We start from the raw sequence: 12694 nt of genomic DNA, 5'->3' as shown, positions 1-12694 counted from the left end.
ATTGCCGTAAACAACCTAAGGGCAAGAGAAAATCATGCTGGTAGGGAGAGTACGTGTACTGCTTATGGAAATGACATGCTAACCACCATAATCAATTCATTAGGGAATACTGAAAAAGGACAACTGCCTGACCTTATCAGAGATGAGCAGTTAACTGAATGGTATTCTCCTTAGTACATAACAAAATCTATAGTAAATCAACAATGTGTTAAATTCTGTAGGCAAATTCCTTTTAGCACAATTAATAATTTGGGATCAGTGACACCGCATCCCAATCGAGGCATGTGCTATTCAAAACAGTCCTTTTACTGCAAAAGAAATGTATAGTGATACTGTATCACTACCAGTACTGGATCCTGACCCAACAGTATTTGACAAATTGATTATGGTCCATTCAGTAGGTTACCTGGAAGACAACATCTACGTGGAACGACTGGATCTATTGCAACTGTTAGTGTTCCACACAGCGACACAAACCTGGAGAAAACCACATGCGGCTTGTTGTTTTATTAGGGGAAATCGATACATGTGCCGGTGTGATGTTTTTGACATTGCCACTCCACTATGTGGTCACAATGGCTCACCTCAGCACAGAGACAAAGAAGCTAGCTGCTCCTGTCTCTTGTCCAGTAAAGCTTACCAAGTGGAGACAAAAAGCTGTATGGACAACCTATAATATAAATGGACAGTACTGCATAGTAAATAATCACAAAAAAATTATAAATGGAAACCTCACTTGTGGTGTCACTACTCCAAATTTTTGTTTTACTCCTCATGTACATAGTACTGTGGGACACACTGCCTATCCCAGTTTTTCAAAACCAGTGATCTGCTAAGTCACCCCAATCCTTGACTCTGGGAGCCAGCCTTACTCTGCTCTGCTTTGTGAACCCCCACTCCCGGGCTGCTCATGCACAGCCTCTGGCACGTAAGCTTCTCCCAGCTACTTGCAACCGAATTACACTAGCCAATATCTCCAGTCCCAGAAACAACTCTAGGAACCGCCGTCTTGCCGTGTCCAGTTATGCCCACTGAACGCTGCAAGCTTATAAGTTCTTCAATTTAACAAATAAATTGATAGGTACCAGGCTTGTTATCCCAAGGGGAGTCTCTGACACACTGCAAACCAAATGCACTGCTTCAGGTAGAACAAACAAACAGCTTTATTAACTATAAAGATCGATTTTAAGTGATTATAAGTCAAAGCACAACAAGTCAGATTTGGTCAAATGAAATAAAAGCAAAACGCATTCTAAGCTGATCTTAACTCTTTCAATGTCCTTAAAAACTTAGATGCTTCTCACCACAGGCTGGCTGGTTACTTTTCAGTCAGGCTCTCCCCTTTGATTAGCGTTTCAGTCGCTTGGTGGTGGTATCTGTAGATGTAGGTGGGAGAGAGAGCATGGCAAAATATCTCTCCCTTTTATCATGTCCTTTTTTTCCTCTTGGCTTTGCCCACAACCCTTTCAGACTCAGGTGAGCACTGCCTCATCGCAGTCCCAAATTGCCCAAAGGAAGGGGGTGACTCCCTCGAGGGTCTAATAGGTTCTTTTGCTGCTGCCTAAGCCAGTGGCCATTGTTTCCTGTGAGGCTGGGCTGGGTTGTCCCACCCATGTCCTGATGAGGTGTGAACTGCCTCTCTGTTCTTGGAGAGTTTTTACATGGGCTTGCTTTAAGCCATGAGGATACATTTTCAGCTTCATAACTATACATGAAATTATAACCTACAACCTTACTATAACAATTACTATTTAGTATTGTCGCCTATGTAGTCTGTTAAAATGCTTTAAATCACATATAAAGGCCTCACCATTGCTTCATGTATTAATTTGGCAAAGGTGCCACCCTGACTAACAATCAAGGAAACACACAGCTTGTTGACTAACATATACTGGCTAGTATACATGTATATTATTATGTATTCATTTAAGTATACATATTAAGCATTAGTAGCTATACAATCTAGAGTGGCCTGCACCTTTATTATAATTCTGAACACTTATGCTAAAAATCTCATAACAACTTGTATCAGTTGAAGTAAGCCTCGGATTGAATAGAGAGGAAAATTGTCAGTACTGGGATAGATGACTATTTCTTCATAACTAACACAAAAGGAGTTGCTCACACAAACCTAGGAGGTGCCTTTATCCCCCCTAGTAGCTGGAATATGTGTATTCAAAACACAGAGAAGGGTGCATCGTAATGTGGAATGGATGGGGCACAGCATGGTACCAGAACAAACAAGGCAAAAAGCTGACTAATTAAATGACATGTTTGGTACATTTTTCTGGTAAACAAGTAGGTATAAAAGGATGGCTTTAGGGGCATAGCTTTGGGGAACACACCATCTTCCTAAGGGGAATGTAATCTGGCTGCATGGGACTGCTCTTTGGAGACTGGTATCATACAGAACCTTTTGCCTATACTGTATTAATAAACCTGCCTGACATTGGTAATTTGGTCTCAAATAAACAACTCTACTCCTCTGGCAGAATGGAACTATCAGTCTTTATCCCAGAGCTTCAGTTGATCTTTTAGATATGCTGGGCCCAGACCAATGAGCACCTTGAACTTGACTTGATATTCTATGGGAAGCCAGGGTACAGAGCAGCGGACAGATAACATTTGCTTGCTGCAGCTCATGTTGCTGAGGAAACATTCTGCAGCATTCTGTATATGATCATTGTCTCTTAGACTAAGATTTTCAGGCCTAGGAATAGGTCTACTTAAATATTTTACAGCATGGACCAGATTTTCAGCATTTCATATGTAGTAGTACAGGCAGTAAGCCCCAATCTTTCTAAAAGCATTACGTTTATATTTTGCTCAGTTTGCCCATAAATTCACTCTCCTGGTCTACTTCTCCCTCTCTGACACTCATCCACCCATACCGGAGGTTGAACAGTACCTATGTAACATGTCTGAAGTATGTTAGAGGTGTGTCTAAAAAAGTAGGTAATGGGTGGATCAATTATTTGTTATACTTGTTATGGCAAAAATGGAAAAGGAATGAAAAACGTAAAATAAATCAATAGCTATGGGTTTTGTACACAAAATAACCTTTATTTTCTCATTTTAAATACAAAACAGAATAATAGATGGTATGAAAATGGCATTGAACATACGAATTATCAGGACTACCTTTGTAAGTTTAGTGCAATTCCTTCCTTTCCCTAACCCCTTGGAGAAAGTAATGGACAATTACAGAGACTGCTATCCTGGTCCTTTGGGTTACTCCTGCATGTTGCCACCAAGCTGCTACTTCATTGTCAGTTCTGAGAAAATGAAACAAGCAAAATTTACACTCATGTACAAACCTTGGCTCCTAAAATGACTAAGCCCTGCTGTCTTCCACATAAGACCTTTGAGAGCCAGGTGGTCTAGTGCCCTAAACAATGTACATTCCAGTAGAGGACTCTAAAGCATCAAAATGACTTCTGAATGTGTATGTCAGCTGTGTATATTCATTTCCCAGTGCTATTGGAAAGGCTGTAGGGAATTGGTACATTGAAGTTACCCTGGGACTCACATGTGACTCAAATATAGTTGCAGGCATTACTTACGAGTATTTTATCTCCTTTGCCCCTCTTGCAAACCCAGGTACTATCATCCCTCATGATTTTCCTCAACCAGCTGGTCCCAAAAGAGCGAGCAGTGAATCATATGGTGGGAAGTAAATCAACCAGGACAACAGTGGATTAATAAATGGCTCAAGGATAATACCTTCTAAACCCACCACACTTACTGCCACCAAACACTCAGAAAATCCCTCATGTGCATTTGTAGCGTGGTACGCTTCTAAACAGGTAAGGGGAGAAAATGACACCATATTGCTAGAATGGGCCCACAACACTGCCAACCAGAGCTCTGTTTTGTTAAACATTGACCCACAAGTAGGGCAAAGCAGTGTGGTAATTCATTGTGTATTCCAGCAAACATTTGCAACAGTAATGCTGTACAGCCTTCTGTTTCTTTTTTTTTTAATTTAAAGGAAAATGCCACTATCAATTAAATCTTCTCTCATATAATGGGTCTGTAGTTGTGTATATAGGAAAACTGGTTATAACTGCATTTTATGCAGGAAGGTATTGGAAAGTAAAAAAGTTTGTGTTATTTGGACTATTCAACAAAAGGTTATTGAACTTTGTAATAATGCTAGAAAAAAGGAAAAGCACTGGCAAAGTTCCACAAACAAGCAGGCAGAACACTGAATGCTAAAGGTTGAAATTAAAAAGGAAAAAGAAGTGAACTGAGCAGTTACACATTAATATGTGGTCGTCGTAATGGCATACAAATGCTCTTTCAGTATGAAGGCTGAAAATTACATTTTCATTTAACAGTGCCTCCAGATTTTATGAAAAAAATGTATATGCATATAGTTCTCTAAGTCATTTTAATGTGCATGGTAGGACAGCCTATTTGTCAAGGGCTTGATCATCCATAATTTAAATTTCTCTCTCCTTTCATACATACCTTACAAGTGTTATATTACTAATAAATCTATATTTATGTAATATAATTGCTGTAATTAAATGTAAATTTTAGCGTATCTAAAGATAAGGGTTAAATTATACAAATTTGTAAAATTGTTTACAAAAAACCTCAAACGAATGCACGCAGGGTTATGACAACTGTACACCACACAGTTAATAAAATTAAACAAATTGTAAAGAAAGTAAAAGGGATTACAAAACATAAATGGTAAATAGTCTCCCACAGTGCTTTAATGCAATTCTGCATCCCGTTGCAATGTTTTTAGTGTTTCAGATATTGGTAGTGGTCCTGACTGTTATTGTGGCATGCTGGATTAAGCAACTGCAGCATATGCGCTTTAAAAAGAATTGAAATGGTTACATCGTCCTAGTGAGGCCAAATCAGGGGTAATAAGGTATTGTGCCAACAAGAAGCCACACCTGCTCGGTCCCTAAGGGAGCCTGGAGCTAATGTTGGACAAAGCCAAATATCCACTGACCTTACTAACTGGTGGTAACTGAGTGTCTGTGTATGTATATATATGACAACTCTCTCTCTCTCTCTATATGTATGTATGTCTGTGTATATATATATATATATATGGTTGGGGTGGGGAGGGATAGCTCAGTGGTTTGAGCATTGGCCTGCTAAACCCAGGGTTGTGAGTTCAATCCTTGAGGGGACCATTTAGGGATCTGGGGCAAAAATTGGGGATTGGTCCTGCTTTGAGCAGGGGGTTGGACTAGATGACCTCCTGAGGTCCCTTCCAACCCTGATATTCTATGATTCTATGAATCATCAAGGAGGGGACTGATAGAGAACGAGTTACTCCTATTATAAATCTTGCCACCATTGTGTGTTAAGTAAGCACATCACTGAGGTACCATTCCACCATTAAGAGAATGGTAAGAGAACATGTAGCAACAAAAACTGCTGGGAAAATAAAAAGCACTGGTGAGGCACTTAATCACAAGATTGGGTGCATTTAGATACTGTGTTGCAATGCTGGTACATGCACCAAGGGTCCTGACAGAAAAATATAAGCAAGTGAGAAAAACAAGAGTGGTATAAAAATCAGTCAGTGAGTGTTTGTAGGAGAGCAGAAAGAAAAGAGAAGAGACCCAGTGAAGACTTGACTCGAGAGAACTGCTGTCAGTGACCCGTGGAAGACTGGTCATCAAAAGCAGGGCGCCACCACTCAGCATCACTCCCAATTATATGTAACTTCAATTTGGGGTGCTCTTCGTCTATTGTGACAGTGTTGTGCTGTGTTGTGTCAATAAAGTGTTTGTTTTTAGAGATACCCGCTTGTGTCAATCACTTATCGGACAAATGGGCCATGTCCCCTTGGTATTCCTGAGGCCACCCTAGCTGAGAGAAATCCTTGGGATAACAAGCCCTGCTGAGATCAGTCACCGCTTCCCTGCTCAGCATGCCACCACATCCCTGCCATTTCCTATAATGTGTTTTTGGGGACAACCACTTTTAATTTACTACCTTGCCCTTCAGGTTTTCTTCAGCCCCAGGCTCTTACACTGACAATCAGGAATTTTGTATCACCTCCCAGCGAAGAAAAAGCTATGAACAACCACAATCTTATTAGAGCATTCCCAATACTTGGTGTCTGCATTCCCAGGACAGGGTCACTATTTCTCTCTCATCATATATTCTCAGTCTATCAGGACACCCCCCAACCTCTCACCTGCCACACCTAAATAAAACCTATGAGGGATTTAAGGCAGCAACCTGTTGATCTCCTCACAGCTTCATACAATACTATCAGCTGGACCTCTGCAAATCCCAGAATACCTCTTTTGAATAGAGGGTCCTGCAAGTAGCACCATATGGTAAGACCTTCCCTCCTCAGGTACTGCACTAACTATCCATGTGATACAGGGCCAAAAAATGGTTAAGCAACTTGCGGACTAACTGACCCTAATTTAACCTTTAAAGACTTTTTAGAGAAGTACAGAAAATGATAATTAGGGCTATTTCTTAGAAATAGTTAACATAGCCATGTCAAATGTACTAGAGCTTTGAAATGCAAACCTGTATTGTTAGAGAATTAGAGGTACTACTAATTGTATGCGTTTACTTATATCTTGCTAGATGTTAGCCATGTAAACAGACAGCTCCTGTCTATTACTATAGCTATTGATTCAGAGATCAAAAGGGAATATTAACATTTAGATGAAGTTTGTAGTAAACTGTCTACAAACTGCTCAATTGATAATTACCTTATATTAATCTATGCAGTTAATGACTGGTAATGTTTAGGAAATAGGTTACTTCAAAAAACACTATTGTTCATCCCAGGACTGCATGGTCAAGAGGCTGCAAAAATCTCTATAAAAACTCTTGGGACCTAATCCTTTCATCTCAGATCTGCTTAAGCTTTGTTCAAGGGAAGTTTGAGTTGTAAGACAGATCTCCAGTGCCATCTGGACTGCCCTGATACTGAATATTTGGACTATAACTTATGGACTAATTCTGAAAGAACTCTATGCAACTCTGAAGACCACCATCTCTACTATGAAACTGACCTAAGCATTATATTCAAGTCTGTATGTATACTGATCTTTTAACCAATACTCTCTTTTTTAAAATAAATTTTAGTTTAGTGAATTAGAATTGGCTGTATGCATGTATTTGGGTAAGATCTGAAATATTCATTAACCTGTGAGGTGTCCAATCCTTTGGGATTGGTAGAACTTTTTATATGATGAACAAAATTTTCAATCATCATCATATCTGACTTGGCTGTCTGGGTGGAAGCCCAAGGCTGGACTGCTTTAAGGGAACTGTATTTTTGGCTTCTGAGTAACTAGTAAAGCATCATAAAAGCTCTTTTGTTTCTGGCTTGGTAAATCCAAGTATTGGAATTGTGACAGGTTGGATCACAGAAACCCCCTTGGGGGCTGCCACCTGATGTGCCAAGACTATTTCTGCTCCTGCTTTCCTGCCCTGGCAGCTTAAGACTTCAGTGCTCTGCCTGGTTTGAGCCAGACCCACTAGCCTGCTACAAATCCAGACCCAGGTCTGAACCATGTCCCCTAACAGCTCTAGGCTTAATTGAAAGTAGCTTTGGAAGTGTTCCTGTCTTTAACACTCAGATGCTCAACTCCCAATGGGGTCCAAACCCCAAATAAATCGGTTGTACCCTGTATAAAGCTTATAAATTGTTTGGCCTCTATAACACTGATAGAGAGATATGCACAGCTGTTGGCCCCCCGCCCCCCCCCCCGGTATTAATACATACCCTGGGTTAATGAATAAGTAAAACGTGATTTTATTAAATACAGAAAGTAGAATTTAAGTGGTTCCAAGTAGTAACAGATGGAACAAAGTGAATTACCAAGCAAAATAAAATAAAACACGCAAGTCTAAGTCTAGTACAGTAATAAAATTGACTACAGATAAAATCTCACCCTCAGAGGTGTTTCAATAAGTTTCTTTCACAGACTGGACACCTTCCTAGTCTGGGCACAATCCTTTCCCTTGATACAGCCCTTGTTCCAGCTCAGGTGGTAGGTAGGGGATTTCTCATGATGGCCGCTCCCTTTATTCTGTTCTATCCACTTATATATCTTTTGCATAAGGCGGGAATCATTTGTCCCTCTGGGTTGCCACCCCTTTTCTCAATGGAAAAGCACCAGGTTTAAGATGGATTCCAGTTCAGGTGACATGATCAGGTCACTGTAAGACTTCATTACCCACCTGCCAGCCCACAGGTATACAGGAAGACTTACAAGTAAAACAGATTTCCGAGTAGGAGCCGTGTTAGTCTGTATCCACAAAAAGAACAGAAGTACTTGTGGCACCTTAGAGACTCACAAATTTATTAGAGCACAAGCTTTCGTGGGCTACAGCCCACTTGATCGGATGCACAGAATGGAACATATAGTAAGATATATACACACACACACACACACACACACACACAGAGATAAGTTGGAAGTTATCATACAAACTGAGGGGCTAATTAGTTAAGATGAGCTATTATCAGCAGGAGAAAAAAAACTTTTGTAGTGATAATCAAGATGGCCCATTTAGACAGTTGACAAGAAGGTGTGAGGATTCTTAAGGAAATACATTCAATATGTGTAATGACCCATTCACTCCCAGTCTCTATTCAAACCCAAGTTAATGGTATCTAGTTTGCATATTAATTCAAGCTCAGCAGTTTCTCCTTGGAGTCTGTTTTTGAAGCTTTTCTGTTGCAAAATTGCCACCCTTAAATCTTTTACTGAGTGGCCACAGAGCTTGAAGTATTCTCCTATTGGTTTTTGAATGTTATGATTCCTGAGGTCAGATTTGTGTTCATTTATTCTTTTGCGTAGAGACTGTCTGGTTTGGCCAATGTACATGGCAGAGGGGCATTGCTGGCACATGATGGCATATATCACATTGGTAGCTGTGCAGGTGAAGAAGCCCCTGAAGGCGTGGCTAATGCGATTAGGTGCTATGATGGTGTCACTTGAATAAATATGTGGACAGAGTTGGCATCGGGCTTTGTTGCAAGGATAGGTTCCTGGGTTAGTGGTTTAGTTGGGTGATGGGTGGTTGTTGGTGAGTATTTGCTTCAGGTTGGTGGGCTGTCTGTAAGCGAGGATTGGGCTGTCTCCCAAGATCTGTGAGAGTGAGGAATCATTTTTCAGGATATGTTGTAAATCTTTGATGATGTGCTGGAGAGGTTTTAGTTGGGGGCTGAAGGTGACAGCTAGTGGCTTCCGTTGTTTTCTTTGTGGGCCTGTCCTGTAGTAGGTGAATTCTGGGTACTCTTCTGGCTCTGTCAATCTGTTTTTTCACTTCAGCAGGTGGGTACTGTAGTTGTAAGAACACTTGATAGAGATCTTGTAGGTGTTTGTCTGAGGGATTGGAGCAAATGCGGTTGTATCTTAGAGCTTGGCTGTAGACAAGGGATCGTATGGTGTGTCCTGGATGGAACCTGGAGGCATGTAGGTAAGTATAGCAGTCAGTAGGTTTCAGATATAGGGTGGTGTTTATGTGACCATCGCGTATTAGCACAGTAGTGGTCCAGGAAATAGACCGCTTGTGTTGACTGGTCTAGGCTGAGGTTGATGGTGGGATGGAAATTGTTGAAATCATGGTGGAATTCCTCAAGGGCCTCCTTCCCATGGGTCCAGATGATGAAGATGTCATCAGTGTAGCACAAATAGAATAGGGGCGTTAGGGGACGAGAGCTAAGGAAGCATTGTTCTAAGTCAGCCATAAAAATGTTGGCATACTGTGGGGTCATGTGGGTACCCATAGCAGTGCCGCTGACTTGAAGGTATATATTGTCCCCAAATGTGAAATAGTTGTGGGTGAGGTCAAAGTTACAAAGGTCAGCCACCAGGTTTGCCGTGACATTATCGGGGATACTGTTCCTGATAGCTTGTAGTCCATCTTTGTGTGGAATGTTGGTGTAGAGGGATTCTCCATCCATAGTGGCCAGGAAGGTGTTTTCTGGAAGATCACCGATGTATTGTAGTTTCCTCAGGAAGTCAGAGGTGTCTCGAAGATAGCAGGGAGTGCTGGTAGCATAGGGCTTGAGGAGAGAGTTCACATAGCCAGACAATCCTGCTGTCAGGGTGCCAATGTCTGAGATGATGGGGCATCCAGGATTCTCAGGTTTATGGATCTTGGGAAGAAGACAGAATACCCCTGCTCAGGGTTCTAGGCATGTGTCTGTACAGATCTGTTCCTGTGCTTTTTCAGGGAGTTTCTTGAGCAGATGGTGTAGTTTCTTTTGGTAATCCTCAGTGAGATCAGAAGATAATGGCCAGTAGAATGTAGAGTTAGATAGCTGCCTAGCAGGCTCTTGTTCATATTCCAACTTATTCATGATGACGACAGCACCTCTTTTGTCAGCCTTTTTGATTATGATGTCAGAGTTGTTCCTGATGGCGTTGTGTTCAGCACGGCTGAGGTTATGGGGCAAGTGATGCTGCTTTTCCACAATTTCAGCCAGTGCATGTCGACGGAAGCAATGTAAAAGTCCAGTCTGTTGTTTCAAGACTGTCCTGTCTGTCCAGTCTTCTACAGATCGCTTCCGTCGACCACCATTAATGGCCCACACTTGGCATAACTACAATAGGACCTCAGAGTTATACTTCATATTTCTAGTTTCAGATACAAGAATGATACATTTATACAAATAGGATGACCACACGCAGTAGATTATAAGCTTTGTAATACCTTACAAGAGACCTTTTGCATGAAGCATATTCCAGTTACATTATATTCATACTCATTAGCATATTTTAATAAAATCATATAGAGTGCAATGTCACAGGAATAACCACCAGTTTGGGGGATTGTCAGCCCCATTCTTTGTAGTTTGCCCAAATTGAGCAATTTCACCCCCCTATAACCCTCCAGTCACAATCCAGAATGCTGGTTATAGGATGGGAGAGGAGACTGTCATATGACTAGGGGGAAAAAAATCTCACTCACCAATAAAGGCAACATTTCTTTTTCTTCTTCTCCCACTCTACATACATCCTGAGTGTTCCCTCTGATGTAGAGTGCCATTTTCCTTTTTTTTTTTTTGGTCTTTGTTTACATTGGCTACTACCTCTCTTTCTGTGAGTAGCTCTAGCAGCTCTCTAAACTAGAGGGACTGAGGAAAGCTTACAGAGACAGGGGCAGGATGGCAATTCATTTGGCTCCTTGCTTTTTGGTAGATGATGGCCCCCAATCTCTTACAAGCAGTCAGGCATGACAATTACTGCCAAGCAGCTCTCTCTTATTCTCTTAAAAAAATCCCATTTCTCTGATCCAGAGCCATACAGCTCAGCAACTAACTATATATGATCAAATAACACAGGGAACAGAGCTCAAAGCTTGGCTCAAAACAGCTAAAAAATCTTAAATCTGAAAACAGATTTAAAGATTAAGTGTAACAAAAAATAAATAAAAATAAAGTAGGTGCTTGGTTGGACGTGGGTGTCTTTTCTAATGCTAAATTCTGAAACCAAGCATAGATAGACTAATTAAGAACAAAGTCAAGTTTCCAGGTGTCCATGATTTCACATTTATTCCTGCAGTGCAGGTTCCTTTAGCAATGTTGACGGCACTCATGAAAAGCATGATAGAATTATAAAATGTTTCTCTCACTTGAATGTATTTTAAACAAAGTCACAAACATTATGGATGATCGTGTCTCTTGCCCACACTAGAATGATTTTTGCCCTGCTAGTCTGAAAAAACATGAGTCAGGATACAATGAGTAAGCATGCTGTACCTGGCCAAGAGGTGAACAAGGGTATCAGATAATGTATCAGTGTTTTCTGCAGAATGGATAGCAATTCTGTGGCCCAGAAGATAAAACACAAGACATCATTATATTTTAAAAAAAAAAAAAAAGTTATTTGAGCACTCCACTGGTTGTAAACCAAAGACTTAAGCAACAAGACAGATTTCTCACGTAAAAGACTAGTTTACACTGGGATTTGAGCGGTGCAAATGTCATTTTACTATGATTACTACTAGTACTAGTACAATGAGTAACTCAGAGGTATAAATTAGAAGGCAAAAAGAGTGAAATTGTCCACTTGAAGACTATTCAGTGAGTATGATATGCATCAGAGTATTCCCCAAACCTTCTAAAAATGAAAGCAGAGAAGACAAGACATCAAAATATCATTGCAAGTAAGAGAATAATTATTTTACTTGTATATGATTACTTTCTGCATAAAAGGTACAAAAGCACTTTATAAACTGTTAAGCAACATTTAATACGGGATATTTTAAATATTTCACATATTAAGGTATCCATGATCACTGGCAACACTATTTCTGAATGCAGCATCGAACCATGAAAGTAAATGGAATGGAAGTCATAAAGGGTCAGATCCTGGGCTCCACAGCACTAATGACAGACTCTGGCCAATCAAGCCAGCAAAACTAGGCAAGGGAATACAACCCCTATGCATCATTTGGTGGCACAGTGTCTCCTATACTATCTGCTTCGAGGGTTATGGCTCCCTCGGGGCTGTTCAAAGCTGCCATAAATTGGAGCAGCTACACTTATCTCTGGAGATTGGCCTTGCACAGAGCAGGCCCAGGATCAGCGGAGAGTAGTACCCTGCCCCCTCAGCTTGTGATGTGTACTCTCCAGATTATGTCCCAGGATCTGGCTCACATTGTCCAACTGACGTTATATGGGAGATTTCAGAAGCTAGAATTACCAAGTATGAAATGAAGGCAGGACACC

The 12694-nt window shown here is 40.8% G+C and overlaps 1 protein-coding gene across 1 annotated transcript in view; it reads right to left on the bottom strand.

The window, feature by feature from the left end:
• Positions 1-3042: 3042 nt before the first annotated feature.
• CUL5 (cullin 5) overlaps positions 3043-12694 on the bottom strand; it is a 90963-nt gene continuing 81311 nt past the window's right edge. Inside the window, exon 20 of the mRNA XM_037890297.2 lies at positions 3043-3275. Coding sequence (XP_037746225.1) covers positions 3270-3275 — 6 coding nt within the window. The 3' untranslated portion in view covers positions 3043-3269. The remainder of the gene's footprint in view (positions 3276-12694) is intronic.

This window comes from Chelonia mydas, chromosome 1 (genome assembly GCF_015237465.2).
Source record: "Chelonia mydas isolate rCheMyd1 chromosome 1, rCheMyd1.pri.v2, whole genome shotgun sequence".
NCBI lineage: Eukaryota > Metazoa > Chordata > Testudines > Cheloniidae > Chelonia > Chelonia mydas.
Note: the sequence above shows the minus strand (reverse complement) of the source record. Positions and strands in the feature narration are given on the sequence as shown.